This window comes from Mytilus trossulus, chromosome 3, assembly GCF_036588685.1.
Source record: "Mytilus trossulus isolate FHL-02 chromosome 3, PNRI_Mtr1.1.1.hap1, whole genome shotgun sequence".
NCBI lineage: Eukaryota > Metazoa > Mollusca > Bivalvia > Mytilida > Mytilidae > Mytilus > Mytilus trossulus.
This window is the reverse complement of record NC_086375.1, coordinates 81505214-81520478: the sequence shown is the minus strand read 5'-3', so window position 1 is coordinate 81520478 and position 15265 is coordinate 81505214. Positions and strand designations below refer to the sequence as shown.

Below are 15265 nucleotides of genomic sequence, written 5' to 3'. Positions count from 1 at the left end.
TATTGGTATTGATTTTGGTCCCAACAGTTTAGGAATTCGGGGCCCAAAGGGTCCAAAAATTGATTAATTGGGGTTCTTTGATATGCCGGATCTAACTGTGTATGTAGATTCTTAATTTTTGGTCCTGTTTTCAAATTGGTCTACATTAAGGTCCAAAGGGTCCAAAATTAAACTTAGTTTGATTTTAACTAAAACTGAATTCTTGGGCTTCTTAGATATTTGCTGAATATAAATATGTACTTAGATTTTTGATTACAGGCCCAGTTTTCAAGTTGGTCCAAATCAGGATCCAAAAATTATTATATTAAGTATTGTGCAATAGCAAGAAATTTTCAATTGCACAGTATTTAGCAATAACAAGAAATCTTCAATTGCACAGTATTGTGCAATAGCAAGTATCTTCAATTGCACAGTATTGCGCAATAGCAAGAAATATCTAATTGCACGATATTGTGCAATAGCAAGAAATTTTCAATTGGAGTTATCTTTCTTTGTGTAGAATAGTAGTTGAATCAACTGAAATCATTTTTTGTTTGTTTCATACAATATACAATGTATATTCACTTTTACTATTCACTTTTACTACCAACTGATAAATTAAAACAATCTGTACCATTCAGTGATAACAAGCACTTTTTTTTACATTTTAATATTTTATGATGTATTTAAATGAGTAGTTATTGTTGCAAACTCCAATAGAAATTTGAATTGAGATAAGTTTTGGAAAAAGGGAAAGGGGGATGTGAAAAAAAAACGGGGGGGGGGGATAATTTTTTCTCATTTCAGATTTCATAAATATAATTAAAATTTCTTCCAACATTTTTTCGAGAGGATTAATATTCAACGGCATAGTGTATTGCTCAAAGGCAAAAAAAAATTAAGTTCATTAGACCACATTCATTCTGTGTCAGAAACCTATGGCTCAATGCTGTGTCAACTATTTAACCACAATGCAAATTCAGAGCTGAATCCTGCTTGGATGATGTGCCCATTCTTGCCCCAACCGTTCAGGGTTCAACCTCTGCGGTCGTATAAAGCTGCGCCCTGCGGAGCATCTGGTTGAATTTGAAGGTTTATTTGGACCCACGAGTACAGACAAACCTGTGCATCTGGAAAAGTTTTAGCATGCCCTAAATAAATAAAATTCAAATACGTTTTATGTTTTAGAAAAATATAAACTTGACAGGATTGTGCAGTGCACTTTTATTCATTCTTCCAGAAGGTGCCAAAATAAACTATGTTGGGGAAAGAGGTTTGAGAACATCCCCACAGGTAATTATTGAAGTGAGCTGTAGTATTGATTGACATCAGTGATGGGCAATATCACAGTGTAGATACTATTCTGTACGCTATCCGGAAGTCGCGATTTTCGAAGCGAGGATTTCAAACTGGTCAACAGAACGGTTTTGTTTTGGTGCCTTTTCTCATAATCTTTTTACTCCTATATCTATAAAGTGCTTTGCACATCTTAAATGTATGTATAACATCATAAATATGAGTAACTGTAACAAAAACATGCAGTAGAATATAAAATATACGTGTGCATCACACCAACTTCGTAGAAAAAAGTGAAATCGATTGACAATTTTGCTCTCGTAGTAAAAAGCAAATAATCTTTTATTGCAAATATTTGCATCAGTTAACAGTAAAATATATACTGTTTCAATATTCCTACCGTATTTAAGTAGAATGTTCGTATTTCAAATAAAAAATATGTTTTCCTTGAGGATCCCAAAATAAATTACTGTACGATCAGTCTAAAACTGACTGTATTCTAGTAGAGATTTCAGATTTTTTGACTGTATGATCAGTCGTGATTTGAAGAAAAAAACAACAATAAATGGAAGTTTTTAACGACCTTGACTGAAAAACAAAGGCAATTTGAAGGTATATACGTGTCTATGTGATATTATGATTGTGTCCATGGAACTATAACGTGTGATTTCTTTCATCAGACAATACAAATATATTTCTGATGATTTTAATAGACGGCAAAATAATTATATTTTTGTTCCGTCAGTCTTACTTAAAATCAAATGCCTAAAAAGCAATACATGATCCGCTTGTGGACTTTGTATTAGAGTGTCGTTGCAGCTATCTGTTTAACTATAACATTTTTAAAGACTATTTACACCATCTGCCGTTGACCAATTAGTGATAACATACATCAAGCCTGTCTCTTTTAAAATGACAAAAAATAGACAGAGAAAGCTTTGCTTTAAAAATTAAGGTATTGAGGAAAGAATTAACGAAATTATACCCCGCCACTTTTATAGTCCATGTTTTGGAAAAAAATAAACCACCAGAAAAACTAAATCATAGGTGCACAATGGCATCATTTAATAACGAATATGATGAAGTTTTATAAATACTAGTATATGGTAAGTTTTTGAAAGTTGCATATAGTAAACGGGTACCACCCAATAAGGTAATGGAAAAGTCCTTATCATGGAAATAAAAAAATGATGATTTTTCGAAAAACCAAAATAAGAGGTACACAATTGAATTAAATGATCAGGAATCTGAAAAAGATTCATTGAGTTATGACAAGTGTCTGAAGGAAGTTGTGGATATAAAATAGGTACGCCCAATATAAGGTTATGACAAAGTCCGTATTTTAGATATAGAAACATCAAAAATATTCTCACCAAAAATTCGAAATAGAAGGTCCATAATACATTAATAGAGTAAAAATGGAGCAATTTTAGAAAAGTTTAACAATTGGTTTTGGAAGTCACAGTTGGAAAAACCTGATGGGTGCCCCCCATATAATGCAATGTTCAAGTCCATATCTTATATAAAGAAACCCCATAAAAGATTTTTGATAAAATTCGAAATACATTCCTTTTTTATATAAATAAGGCCGCTAATTTTCTCGTTTGAATTGTTTTACATTGTTATTTCGGGGCATTTTATAGCTTACTTTGTGATATTGGCTTTGCTTATTGTTGAAGGCCATACGGTGACCTATATTTGTTAATGTCTGTGTTATTTTGATCTCTTGTGGACAGTTGTCTCATTGGCAATCATACCACATCTTCTTTTTTATATTATAATTTATGATACGGAATCCGAGAAAAAATAATTAATAGTTATACCAGTGACGGATTCAGGAAAATTGGGATCCGGCGGTTTGAAACTCTTTTTTAACTTTCAATGCATTTGTATGGGAACATATATTTGGAATCCTCTTTTCTCCTGGATTGGACCCCCTCTCCATTTAAAAATGTCTGGAAACCCCTATGTATATTAAGTGGTTTATGAGAAGATGCGCTTGCAAAACCGGCGAAACATGTTGTACCGGTCCAACGGACGAACGGAAAGACGGACTTCATTATCACTATAAACCATCGCTTTACAAAGTGGTGTACAATTGAGTGTGAAAGAGGCAGATCTACATCCAAAACAAAGTGAAGGAACTGTGATCAATTATAGGCTACAGTTCGGCCTCGAATGTTTATAAATTCGTGCATTTTTATATAACAATTAAATCAGTGTGTTTGTACAATTGTAAGTATAACGGATGACATTTCTGAAACTTCTATAAAAAAACAAACCTTCTTCTATTTCAGTCACATTCAAACATCATTATACTTAATGTAGTATGTCGAGTACACCCTATCAAGCTAAAAAATGTTTGAAAAGTTTACAGGATGTGAATTTATTAAAATACATGTGTGTTCTTTAGAAAAATGCCATTTTCTAATGTATCGTAAATAATTTGAAATCACTACTAGAATACAGTGAAATAAAGACTGATCATACAGTTTCAAAATATACAAGCGAGACTGATCGTACAGTGATAAATCCAAACAAGTGTAATTTTCTTATTTCTGGCTTCAAAGATCTGGCTGAAACTTTTACCACCACTTAGAATATACTTATTTAGTAAATTAAGTCTGGATTTTACGTTAATTTGTACAGTAAGGGTGCAAAAAGATTGTTTTTAGGTTCACCGACTGCTTTTCCTTAGTGATGCACTTGAAAATCTCTTGATTAAAGCAAAGATACGAATAATGAATGTGCTAAATTTAATTATAAACCATTTGTGAATATCGATGTCAGCTGAATTAATCATTAAGCAATGTACAGATGAACATCTTACCGTTTAATATAGTATATCCAACAAATTTAAAATGTGATCCAAAAAGTTCTCGCTTCGAAAATCGCGACTTCCGGAAAGCGTACAGAATAGTATCTACACTGTGAATATATACCTAACAATAGTTGGTGATTTAAATGTGGCCCATCAAGCGAAATTCAACTGTTTGTTAATTTTATCATCTTCTGCAGGGACGAAAAAAAGTGCACTGCACAATTCAGTTCAGTTGCGAGTTTTCTAAATCGTACAATGCATTTGAATTCAATTTATCTAGGGCATGCTATTCTTTAAAACTTTTCCAGATGCACAGGTTTGTTTTTCCCCGGAGCGAATTTTGCGGTGAAAATACAGCCATTTTTAGCCAAAGGGTCTAAATGAACTTAAAGGTTGTTTATGACTTTTTTTAAACAATAAACTGCAGCTGACCATAGAAAAGTAAATGAGTAATCTATGTTTAAAATTTGATAACAAAAAATTTTGGGTTTATTATCGTAATTGACAGGCCACAGAAGGAGCATAACCAAATTTCTGTACCGATAATTCTCCATTTAACAAACAAAAAGAGTTATCTCCCTTTGTATTATAATTTTCTCAATGCTATAATAAAAAGAAAAATATGGTATATACAGTATACTTCATTATATTGTGTAGATACTAGTTGTTGAAATTTTATAGATATTGATTGATAAATGGTATAACGTTTCGTGTTTGAAATTTTGTTTCCGTCTTATAATTTTGTGCAGAGTTATGGTCCTTGAACTTGAAAAATTCACTCATATAATCAGTATCCCACACTATATTTAGTCATACTATGTATTGCCATGTAATATTCTCAGAATGCTTGTATTTTCTTGAAAATCTAACATGAGGCATTTGTTACACTCCATCTGAACTTTACCATTCGTCAGTTTGAATGGGTTCAATCCCAATAATAAGATTTATAGGTTAGCATCATTTAGTGCCTAGTTTTCAAGAGAAGTGGTGATCGGATCACAGGCACTTGTCTCAGAATTATTTTTCCTATATACCTTCATATAACACACAAGTTCCTGTGGGTCGAACCATTTAAATGATGATTTTTCACATTTATTATTTTGAGAGAGAAAAAATGAGAAAGTTTAGAAATAAGGACATGATCTGCAAATCAGTAAAAAGACTCCTTGTAGGGGTAATTGCCCTTAAAATACAATTTTTACTTTTTTTCAAAAGTCTTATAATGTATATATTAGTAACCACAACATTTAAATGATGCAGGAGAACCAGCACCAACAACATACCGGAAAACACGCCCAGCTATACTCAATACTATAACGGTTAAACCAAATCAATATTAGAACTGATAGAAGACAATACCCAAATATCAAGATGTATACAGTAAAATCATATCGATAACCTTTAAAACTAGTGAAGCTTTCTTAAAGGAAAAAAATAATGCAATCAAGCCAAGAGCCCCATTAACAACATTCTCACAAAACCTAGAGGACACGACGCCCACCTGGTACAGGGGCAGATCCAGTCAGTTTAAAAAGGGGGTGTCCAACTACATGTCCCCATTCGAATAAATTAATTTATTCGTCCAAAAAAAAAGGGGGTTCAACCCCGGACCCCCTGGATCCGCCAATGTGGTACAAAACACAATCGAGCATCAACACCGAATCTTTCGGAGCAGTAGTAATATAATTACAATTGTACATTGTTGAAATATAATCCAGATATCACAAAGGAATACACTACCTAAACCTTTTCCGAAACACGTATTCTGGACCAAAACAAATCCAGCTAAAACCTAAATTGAACTAAGCACTCCGAAATGGTGTTGGTACCGGTATTAACTGTCGCTTATATATACTACACACTCCACCTACTCAACAAGAACTCTATAAAATCAACATTGGACTCAACTACTAGTACTCTAAAAATGAAGTACTTCCTGTCTCTTCTTGTATAACTTGCACGATCGACCACTTTCTTATCTTATAATACTAGACTATTTTTAAGGAAGGTTCATTCCATTACATTATAGGAAATGAGACAGACTGACATCTTTTACATGTCTAGTACAGTTACAGCTAAGAAAATTCAAATCATGTATTTTTGCCATAGACTAAGAACAAAAAAATAAATTAAAAAAATAAGGAGATGTTGTATAATTGTGATTGAGACAACTTTCCATTATAGGCTTAGTGACGCAGAGGTCGTCGTGCGGCCTTCAACAAAAACCCACCGCAATGTAAGCTATAAAAGTCCCAGCATGACAAAATTTCGAAAGTGAAACTATGAATGAAACTGAAAAAAGGATTTAAAGTTCAAGTTATATTTAACTGAGATATTTAAAGAGCATATATATAGGCCTACCAGCCGAACTTTGCTTTTTTCTTCTATGTTTTTTACAACCTGATTAAATTTTACAAAGTCATGGAGGATGTCATGACAATTTCTATTCGCAAATATTGTTCACGCGTAAAAAGTTACTTTAAATAAAATTTTAAAACGTTATTTGAATGGGCTTTACTATGATAAGACATATACCTATATTTATGTGTGGTGTTCCACTGATGATTCTTTATTTTAAAATAGTAAATCAAGATTTTGTTTTGCCTAAAAGTATGAAATATAAATGCATTATAACAAAAGAGTCTATAGGTTAGTATGTACACAAAGCTCCCCCGATGCATATATCAATGGTGGATCTAGAAATTTGTATATGTGGGGTCCAACGGACTGCCTTAAAGGGGGTCCTATGCCTCCCTGCTCCCCTGATGCATATATCAGTGGTGGATCTAGACATTTGTATATGTGGGGTCCAACGGATTGCCTTAAAGGGGGTCCAATGCCTCCCTGCTCCCCTGATGCATATATCAGTGGTGGATCTAGAAATTTGTATATGTGGGGTCCAACGGACTGCCCGAAAGGGGGTCCACTGCCTCCATAAGAAGAGGGCGCTCCGATCATGCTTCAGTGATTCCTTATATAATAAAAAATTTTTTCAGAAAAAGGGGGGGGGGGTGGGCTGACCCCTTATAATCCGCCTCTGTATATATTATTATATTGACAGAAGAAAATGGACACAACTTAAATCCCTATATGACTTTTACATTAGCTGTGCATATTTTGAATATATAGCCTTCTATAAACATAACAACTGTTACAAACAGAATAAAAACAAAACGGATTTAAAAGAAACAGGAAAAAAAAACATAAAATTATTTTAAAAAGAATAAATAGATAAATAAACAAAACAAAAAAAACAAAAAACAAAAAACTCGAAATGAACTTTTAATTTGTCAAGATAGGAAATTTCTCACAGTTTGATTTACAGAAAATCTAGGACACTGGAAAATCCTACCATTTAAACTAAATGCTAATAATAATTTGTTAAAAAGTTACCTAGATATTTAGAATGGTGTGCAGACGACGATTGTACGGTATGTGATTATAAAACATCTATCATATTAACATTTTATACTTTTTTGTTAAAAATATGCATTAGGGGTCATTGATTGAAAACTCACCTGTTTATGCATTTATATTTCATGTCAAAGTAAATCACTTTTTTATTTACAATAATATATATGTTTTTGCTCTTAAAGTCTGCACTTCATGTCCAATCGATAAGCATAAATGTACATTTTAAATCATATGAATTAAAATATATCTTTATATGACGAGTGCGTAAAACCCAGAGCAACTACATTGTTCATTGTCAATTTTGGAAAGAGTTAGTTCTCATCAGTTAATGCTAATTTGTTGCACTCTTTTTTGTAGAAACAATGAGTAACTTGTTCAAATGGATATTCCTACTTCAAGTAGTAGTTGTAACAAGTGGGGATATGGATACAGTTCAATGCAAGAACCCATGTAGCTGTAACTTCAACACTAAATCAGCAACCTGCAATGCTCGTTATTTACGGTATATTCCAAGGTTACCATCGGACATACAGACGGTCAAGTTTGTTCAGAACAATTTCACATATCTAGATAAATACTTTTTCAGAAATCTGACTTCTTACAATCGAATTGTAACACTCAATTTGACTGATAATCTCATACACTTCATAAGTACCAATGCTTTTCTCGAATTCAAGTATTTAATGACGCTTGATATTTCAAAAGAGCCCAATCTCAACATAACTATGCTACAACAATCTCTATACAGTTTACCTGTGCGTCAAATGTCATTTATTCAGTTTTCTGGGAATGGATGGCGATTTCTCCCAACGAACTTCTTTTTACCGTTCATCAACAGCTACAGAACATCATTTAGCATTTCCTTGACCAGAAACAAACTTCAAAGCATAGATTCTAAACTTTTTTTATTTCTTATTAATCTGAAGACATTAAATCTTGCTTGGAATTCAATCAAAAATGTCACTCTAGAAAATGCAATATCCGTTCGAGTTCTCAATCTAAATAGTAACTTTGTACGTGATATTCCTGTCTGGTGTGGTCCTAGAAATAAGACAATGGTTCCCAATCTTCAGAAATTATACTTAAGTGACAACTCAATTGCTGAAATGGATAGCCTTTCATTTAGATGTCTAGGAAACCTCAAGATATTAAACCTTGACGCAAATAACTTCCGGACGTTGCAAAGTAACACATTCAGTGAACTACACAGCCTAAATACATTGTATATTTCAGAGAATACTAGACTTAAAACAATAGAAGACTATGCTTTCAATGTGTCGTCTTTACAAGTTCTCTATTTTACACGAAATCATTACCAGTTTAACAAAGGAATACACTACAACTATAACCCGAGGAATTTATTTCTGAAATGTCCTGATTTAGAACAACTGGATATGTCCTACAACAATTTGCCAACCAGAAACCAGTATAATTATTTCCGAGATATATTTCGTCCACTAGTTAAACTGAAGATTTTGAGGCTAGAAAGTACATCATTGCGTTCTTTGCCTTATTATGCATTTCCTACAATGAAATATTTGCAAATTCTAGATTTGCAGAAAAACCTTTTACAAGGATGGAACCGAAGTGACCGAGTGTTTGGAACCAACTCGTCATTAAAAATATTAAATCTACGATCAAACTGGATTAGAGTTGTCAATAAAACAACATTCCCTCAAAGTCTGTTGTTCTCGCTTGATAAGCTCGATTTAGGAGAAAATTATTTTTCTTGTAGTTGCGATCAAATGTGGTTTCGAGATTGGATACGGGAAAATTTTGAATCAAAAATAAGTTACAGTAAATTAATGTTGGTTGGTTATCCTGAATATTATAAATGTAAGCTGCCTGGGGACATGAGAGGCGTGCTATTACAAGATTACAACCCGACGGATGATAATTGTCAACTAGCGAACCCATTAATCATAACGATATCACTTCTTGCGGGTGCCGGAATAGTTTCTTTTTTTGTCATATTCATAATGTATAGATGTCAAACGAATATTCGAAATTACTTATATCTATGTAGATTTTATAAAAACAAAAAATCCGGATATATACAGTTGGATAACTGTGAAGACTATGAATATCACGCATTCATCGTGTATTGTGATGCAGATAGAAACTGGGTCCATAACGTTTGTGTTAAAAGGCTCGAAAATGAAGAGGGTATGAAAATTTGCATTCATCATAGGGATTTTGACATCGGAGAACCTGTAACAGGAAATATTGAAAAGTATATGAGTAAATGTCGCAAAGTAATTGTTGTTATGTCGAACAACTTTGCTGAAAGTGAATGGTGTCAGTGGGAAGTAGATCTAGTTCACGAACGACGGAGGAGACAAGGAAAGGGCGTTTCTCTACTTATCATGCTTAGGAGTATAGATTCTAAGCATATGACAAATCGTCTCAGAGCTTTGTTAGATAGTACTCCACATCTGACATACTGTTCTGGTGTAGGCGAAAAGTTGTTCTGGACTGCGTTGATAAAAGGACTGAGAAAACCTATTGGTCATCCACCATTCGCTGTCGTCTGAATTGCGTTTTGTGTATAGTTATCTAGATAGTAATTCGCCAGTAGTAATACAGAAATGATGAGACAGAAAGTAGTTTTAAACCATCTTCTTTGATTGTCTATTGGCGTGTTTTATATATAATGTATATGACTATCGTTTTGTTAAAATTGCACAAATACTGCAGTGTGACAGATAAACGAAATGAGACCAAGCTACATATTTTTTCTTTTTTATCTATATTAAGTCATGAATTTACCACCCAAAAACACCACATATATAAACATGATAAAGCTTTTGAATTCGCAACAAACAAATAAAAAAAAACATGCTTATTCATTTAAACATCACAACAATGATTTTTTAGAAATATACTACTAGTATTTACCGGTAAAAATTGAATTAAATAGCTTAAAATCTATCAACTGAATAATAAGTGATAACTTATTTGGGTCACATGTAAATACATGTATCAGCGAACATTAAAAATGCAGGAAATAAATGTGTACAAAAGTTTGAAAAACAATTTCGTGCGGCAAAGTTACAAAATAAAGCATGCGTTTTATCAATTAAAATGACAAAAGTTCAATCCAGAAAATTCCTTCTGCACCAAGAGAATTTTAAATGGTCTTCCACTATAACCTTCTCCAAACAAAACTGACGTATTTTTGTACACATGGTACAGGTGTACAAGTATATTGATCTGATACTAGTATATCGTGTGTTTACTTTTTCGTCGTATTTCTGCTTTTTTACATGCATCATAAATGATAATAATTGTGGTGTAGACTTTTTTTAAACGGTGAAATTGTTTCACACTGAACACGAAACAAAACGTTTGTGGGTGTGATCATGCTGAAGATACTTGGCCGTGTTTTTTCGACAGAAAACCGTTTAAATATAAAGATAGTACCACAAAGTTTACAAATTTGAGTATATCTGCATGAAGTTCAACTAAGTCCGAGTACCTGTCCCCTTTACTTCTGAAACAAACTATAATATTCGTGTTACTTTTTGTACGAAACTCCGTCGTTAAATTTTTTAAATCGAGATACATAAACACTCTTTGGAATTCCGCCCAAAGGTATTAATATTTTGGGGTTTTTCCTTCCTTGTTCGAAAATTTCTGTAAATGACATGCATAACCTCTGCAACTTTCAGATACACTTGTTCATTGAGAGAAAAAAAAACACGGTAATGCACTAGAAATACAACATGCAATAGAGGTAAGAATCTTTATTAATACCCTTCTTTTGTTTTATTTTTTATACGACTACTGGTTAATGCTATCAGATCAACGTGTAATGGTGGTCATGGAACGATCTCGACATGCCTATATTGATCTATTGAATATATATGTATTTAGTGGATAGATAAGGGCAGCACATGCTTTTAAGGAGACTTGTTATTTTTTTTAAGTGGCAAAAATTAATACTTGAAAAGATTTATAGCATACAAAATAATTTCAGAAGAATCTAACACAACTGTTGTGTTCTTGATGTTATAACTACAATATTACAAGAAGTATATAGGGACCAGCTGAACGACGCCTCCGGGTGCGGGAATTTCTCGCTACATTGAAGACCTGTTGGTGACCTTCTGCTGTTGTTTTTTCTATGGTCGGGTTGTTGTCTCTGACACATTCCCCATTTCCATTCTCAATTTTATTTGTCGCTCTATATCCTTTTTTCTTTTTTTCTTGAAATTCATAACAAATAGAGAGAATATTGAAATTACAACTATCATCAGCAGGACTAGATCTACAAATAAGTCTTGAGAGCCGAAATCTTGAGGCAACTAAATGGAGTTTCTATTGACAATATTTTCTTCTTTTTCTGCTTTATATCGTTAAATAAAATCTATAATAGGTAAAGATAAATTTTAAATGGCAAAAAAATATCTGCAGGAAAAGATCTACAAAATTGTGCAATATTATAGGAGTTACTGTCCTTCACTGATTCTTTTTACCTATATTTTGCATATTTGGACTCAAATTTATATAGAAAAACAGCCAATATTGTAAGCAAAACAAGACCTAAAAAAATAGGTCAACACAGTCAAAACAGACATTTGACTCCTTAAACAAGTAATTGCCCTTAAGTTTATCCTTTTCAAGTTATGAGTTGGGCAAAAACTAAACGAGAGAAACTGTAATCAACAAAAAATTATCAAGATGGTAAGATCTTCACTTATTAACACAGCCAAAACTGTAAGTCCACTTCTTATAAAAGTTATTGCATCTTAATAACGATTTTTTTACTCTTTCTTTTGTGTGTTGGGCAAAAGCTATCGTAAAAAAAAAAGAAACTGACAAAATGAAAACAAAAAAGTAATGTTTTTCTTTCGAAAGTAAAAATACGGCCACAAATCAGAATGTTAAGCAAATATAAAAAAGATTGACCTCATTTTACTCAAAAAGTAGCACATGGAGCTATATTTTTTATTACATATTTGATTTAATCAGGTAAAAAATAGTCTATATGGAAAGTTTTATCAAAATGTGAAAAAAACGGGATCAAAACTGTATCGTATGCATAAGTATTGGGGTTGTCCACGCTGTTATGAAAATGACTCTTATTTCGGAGTCTTGTGTATACTTATTAAATAATTTGTCTTGAATTTAAAAGAATTATTTGTTTATTTTCAGTTTTGAAGATGAATTCGATAGTCAAATTTTACACTATTCTAGTGACACTTTTGATTATTGAGATATCAGATGGGGAACCGGATTGTAAAATACCATGCTATTGCAAACCTACACAGAAAACGGCAGCATGTGCTTCTCGTCACTTACATTATATTCCTAAGCTACCAAGTTATGTGGAACAAGTTAAGTTTGTGGGAAATAACTTCACATATCTTAGTAGAAGTTTCTTTAAAAATATAACATCAAATAACAAAATCATTTTGATGAACTTAACAGACAATTTGGTGCTTAATATAAGTATGGACGCTTTTGCTGACTTTCAATATCTTAACGCATTGGAAATTTCAAAAGAGGAAAAGCTACCCACTTTTTCTCTGAAGAAGGCATATCAAAGCTTAAATAAATCAATGGTAAAAAGTTTGACTTTTTCTGGAAACGGATGGGAATATTTGCCTTTTGATATGTTCAAAGAGCTAAAGTTAAGTCGGATTCGTTCCTTATCCATGACTTCTAACTCGCTGAAGGATTTGGATGGTGAAATCTATTCTTACCTGAAGTCGTTAAAAATCCTCAATCTGGCGCACAATGAAATCAAGAATATTAATCTTTCTGGACTTACTGTTTTAGAAGAACTTGTGTTAATAGATAATGATATTCATAATATTCCTACATGGTGTAATAGTACAGGTGGTAGTTTAGTTCCACATCTAAAAATATTGCGACTTGAAAGCAATTCAATTACCGAAATGAATAGTTCGTCTTTCAAGTGTCTTCGGAATCTTCAACAGTTGCGAGTAGATTACAACAACTTCCGTTCCCTAAAAAATAATACATTTAGTGAACTGGTTAAACTTGACCGACTACACCTTTCACATATCACAAGACTACAAGTCATACAGGAAACAGCATTTAATGTACCATCGTTAAAATCATTATTTTTCCAGTATAACGGTTTCCATTTTGATAAAGAGAAGAAGTTCAACGCTAAAACGATATTCAGCTATTGCCCCAACTTAACAACACTAGATATGTCAAGCAATTTTCTACCATCAATGAAGAAGTCTCAATTATTGAAGTTAATGTTAATTCCTCTGACAAAATTAGAAAAATTAACATTACCGGATACAAAAATTAGAGGATTGCCCATTGGTCTATTTCCAAAAATGAAATTCTTAAAGACTCTCAATTTACAGGGAAATTCCATAAATGGATGGAAAGACAGCGAGAGAATATTTGGTAATAAATCATCGCTAAAGACATTAAATCTTCAAGCTAATAACATCAGACTGGTAAACAAAACTACATTCCCCCAATCTATGTTATCATCGCTGGAATTTCTTGATTTGTCCTCGAATCAATTTTCTTGCACATGTGATCAAATCTGGTTCCGTGAATGGATTCGGGAAAACTTTGAATCAAAATTAAAGAAAAGCAATCTAACACTGATTAGTTATCCAGAGAAGTATGCATGTATGTTTCCCAGTAATCTCAGGGGAGTGTTGCTTAAAAACTACAACCCCACACCTGAAACATGCAAGGAGAAAAATTATTTCACAGCTATAGCAGTATCAATAACTTTGGTTGTTGTTTTGTCGATCGCTGTCCCCCTTTTGCTATATAGATGTCAAACAAATGTTCGCAATTATATTTATTGGTGGAGATTGTATAAAAAAAGGAAATCCGGCTACATGCGTCTAGATAGTGAAGACTATGAATATCACGCGTTCGTTGTTTATTGCGAACCAGATCGGAAATGGGTCCACGATGTCTTAGTTAAAAAGTTGGAAGAAGAAGAAGATATGCGAATTTGCATTCACCATAGGGAGTTTGACATTGGGGCCCCTATAACAGGCAACATAGGAAAATACATGAGTAAATGTCGAAAAATTGTTGTTGTTATGTCGAACGACTTTGCCAAAAGTGAATGGTGCCAATGGGAAGTGGACTTAGTCCAAGAACGTCGTAGAAAACAAGGAAGGGGTGTGTCATTACTTATAATGTTACATACAATAGATTCGAATCACATGACTGATTCATTGAAGACTTTATTGGACAGTACTCCTCATTTACAGTATAATAATGGCGTTGGAGAAAGGCTGTTCTGGAACGCTCTGGTAGAAGGTCTGAGGAAACCGTTTGGGCATCCACCAGTTGCAGTCTTGTAATTCCTGCAAAAAATGTTTTATAAATATATATATATCTTTAATCAGTATATTTTAATCTTTAATGCCTTAGTAAAGTTTAGGACAAGAACCATTGTCATTTCTCTTCATATATACGTTAACTTTATTTTTACTTAAATTTTTGTAAACAAATGAAATTCAAAATACAGTATGCGTCTTGTAGATCATAGTGTAGGCTATACCGGTGCTAATAGAAAGGCGAAAGATAGCAAAGGGACATTCAAACTAAAAAGTCGAAAAAAAAATGACGCCGTGGCTAAAAAGTGAAAAAGACCAATAGTAAAAACAATAGTACACAAAACACAACACAGAAAACTAAAGACCGAGCAAATTGAAAAGGGAACCTTACCAAAAATTAATTGACCTATCATGTGTTACATTATGAGTATTGAAATCGACCAGTAACGAATGAGAG

General features: G+C 33.0%; 2 protein-coding genes across 2 annotated transcripts; both read left to right on the top strand.

The window, feature by feature from the left end:
• Positions 1-7469: 7469 nt before the first annotated feature.
• On the top strand, positions 7470-10227 carry LOC134712599 (toll-like receptor 13). Its single transcript, XM_063574317.1, has 2 exons — positions 7470-7527; positions 7868-10227. The coding sequence occupies exons 1-2, from the start codon at positions 7503-7505 to the stop codon at positions 10042-10044; spliced, it is 2202 nt and encodes a 733-aa protein (XP_063430387.1). The 5' UTR covers positions 7470-7502; the 3' UTR covers positions 10045-10227.
• An 878-nt stretch (positions 10228-11105) lies between these two features.
• On the top strand, positions 11106-14859 carry LOC134712594 (toll-like receptor 13). Its single transcript, XM_063574310.1, has 2 exons — positions 11106-11246; positions 12668-14859. The coding sequence occupies exon 2, from the start codon at positions 12676-12678 to the stop codon at positions 14830-14832; it is 2157 nt and encodes a 718-aa protein (XP_063430380.1). The 5' UTR covers positions 11106-11246; positions 12668-12675; the 3' UTR covers positions 14833-14859.
• Positions 14860-15265: the final 406 nt, after the last annotated feature.

Bases quoted from the DNA above. Each gene is read 5' to 3' on its own strand.
- LOC134712599 (XM_063574317.1), top strand. From the start codon at position 7,503: ATGGTGTGCAGACGACGATTGTACG. The intron at 7,528-7,867 runs GTATGTGATTAT...TCTTTTTTGTAG, and splicing joins GTGCAGACGACGATTGTACG to AAACAATGAGTAACTTGTTC.
- LOC134712594 (XM_063574310.1), top strand. From the start codon at position 12,676: ATGAATTCGATAGTCAAATTTTACACTATTCTAGTGACACTTTTGATT.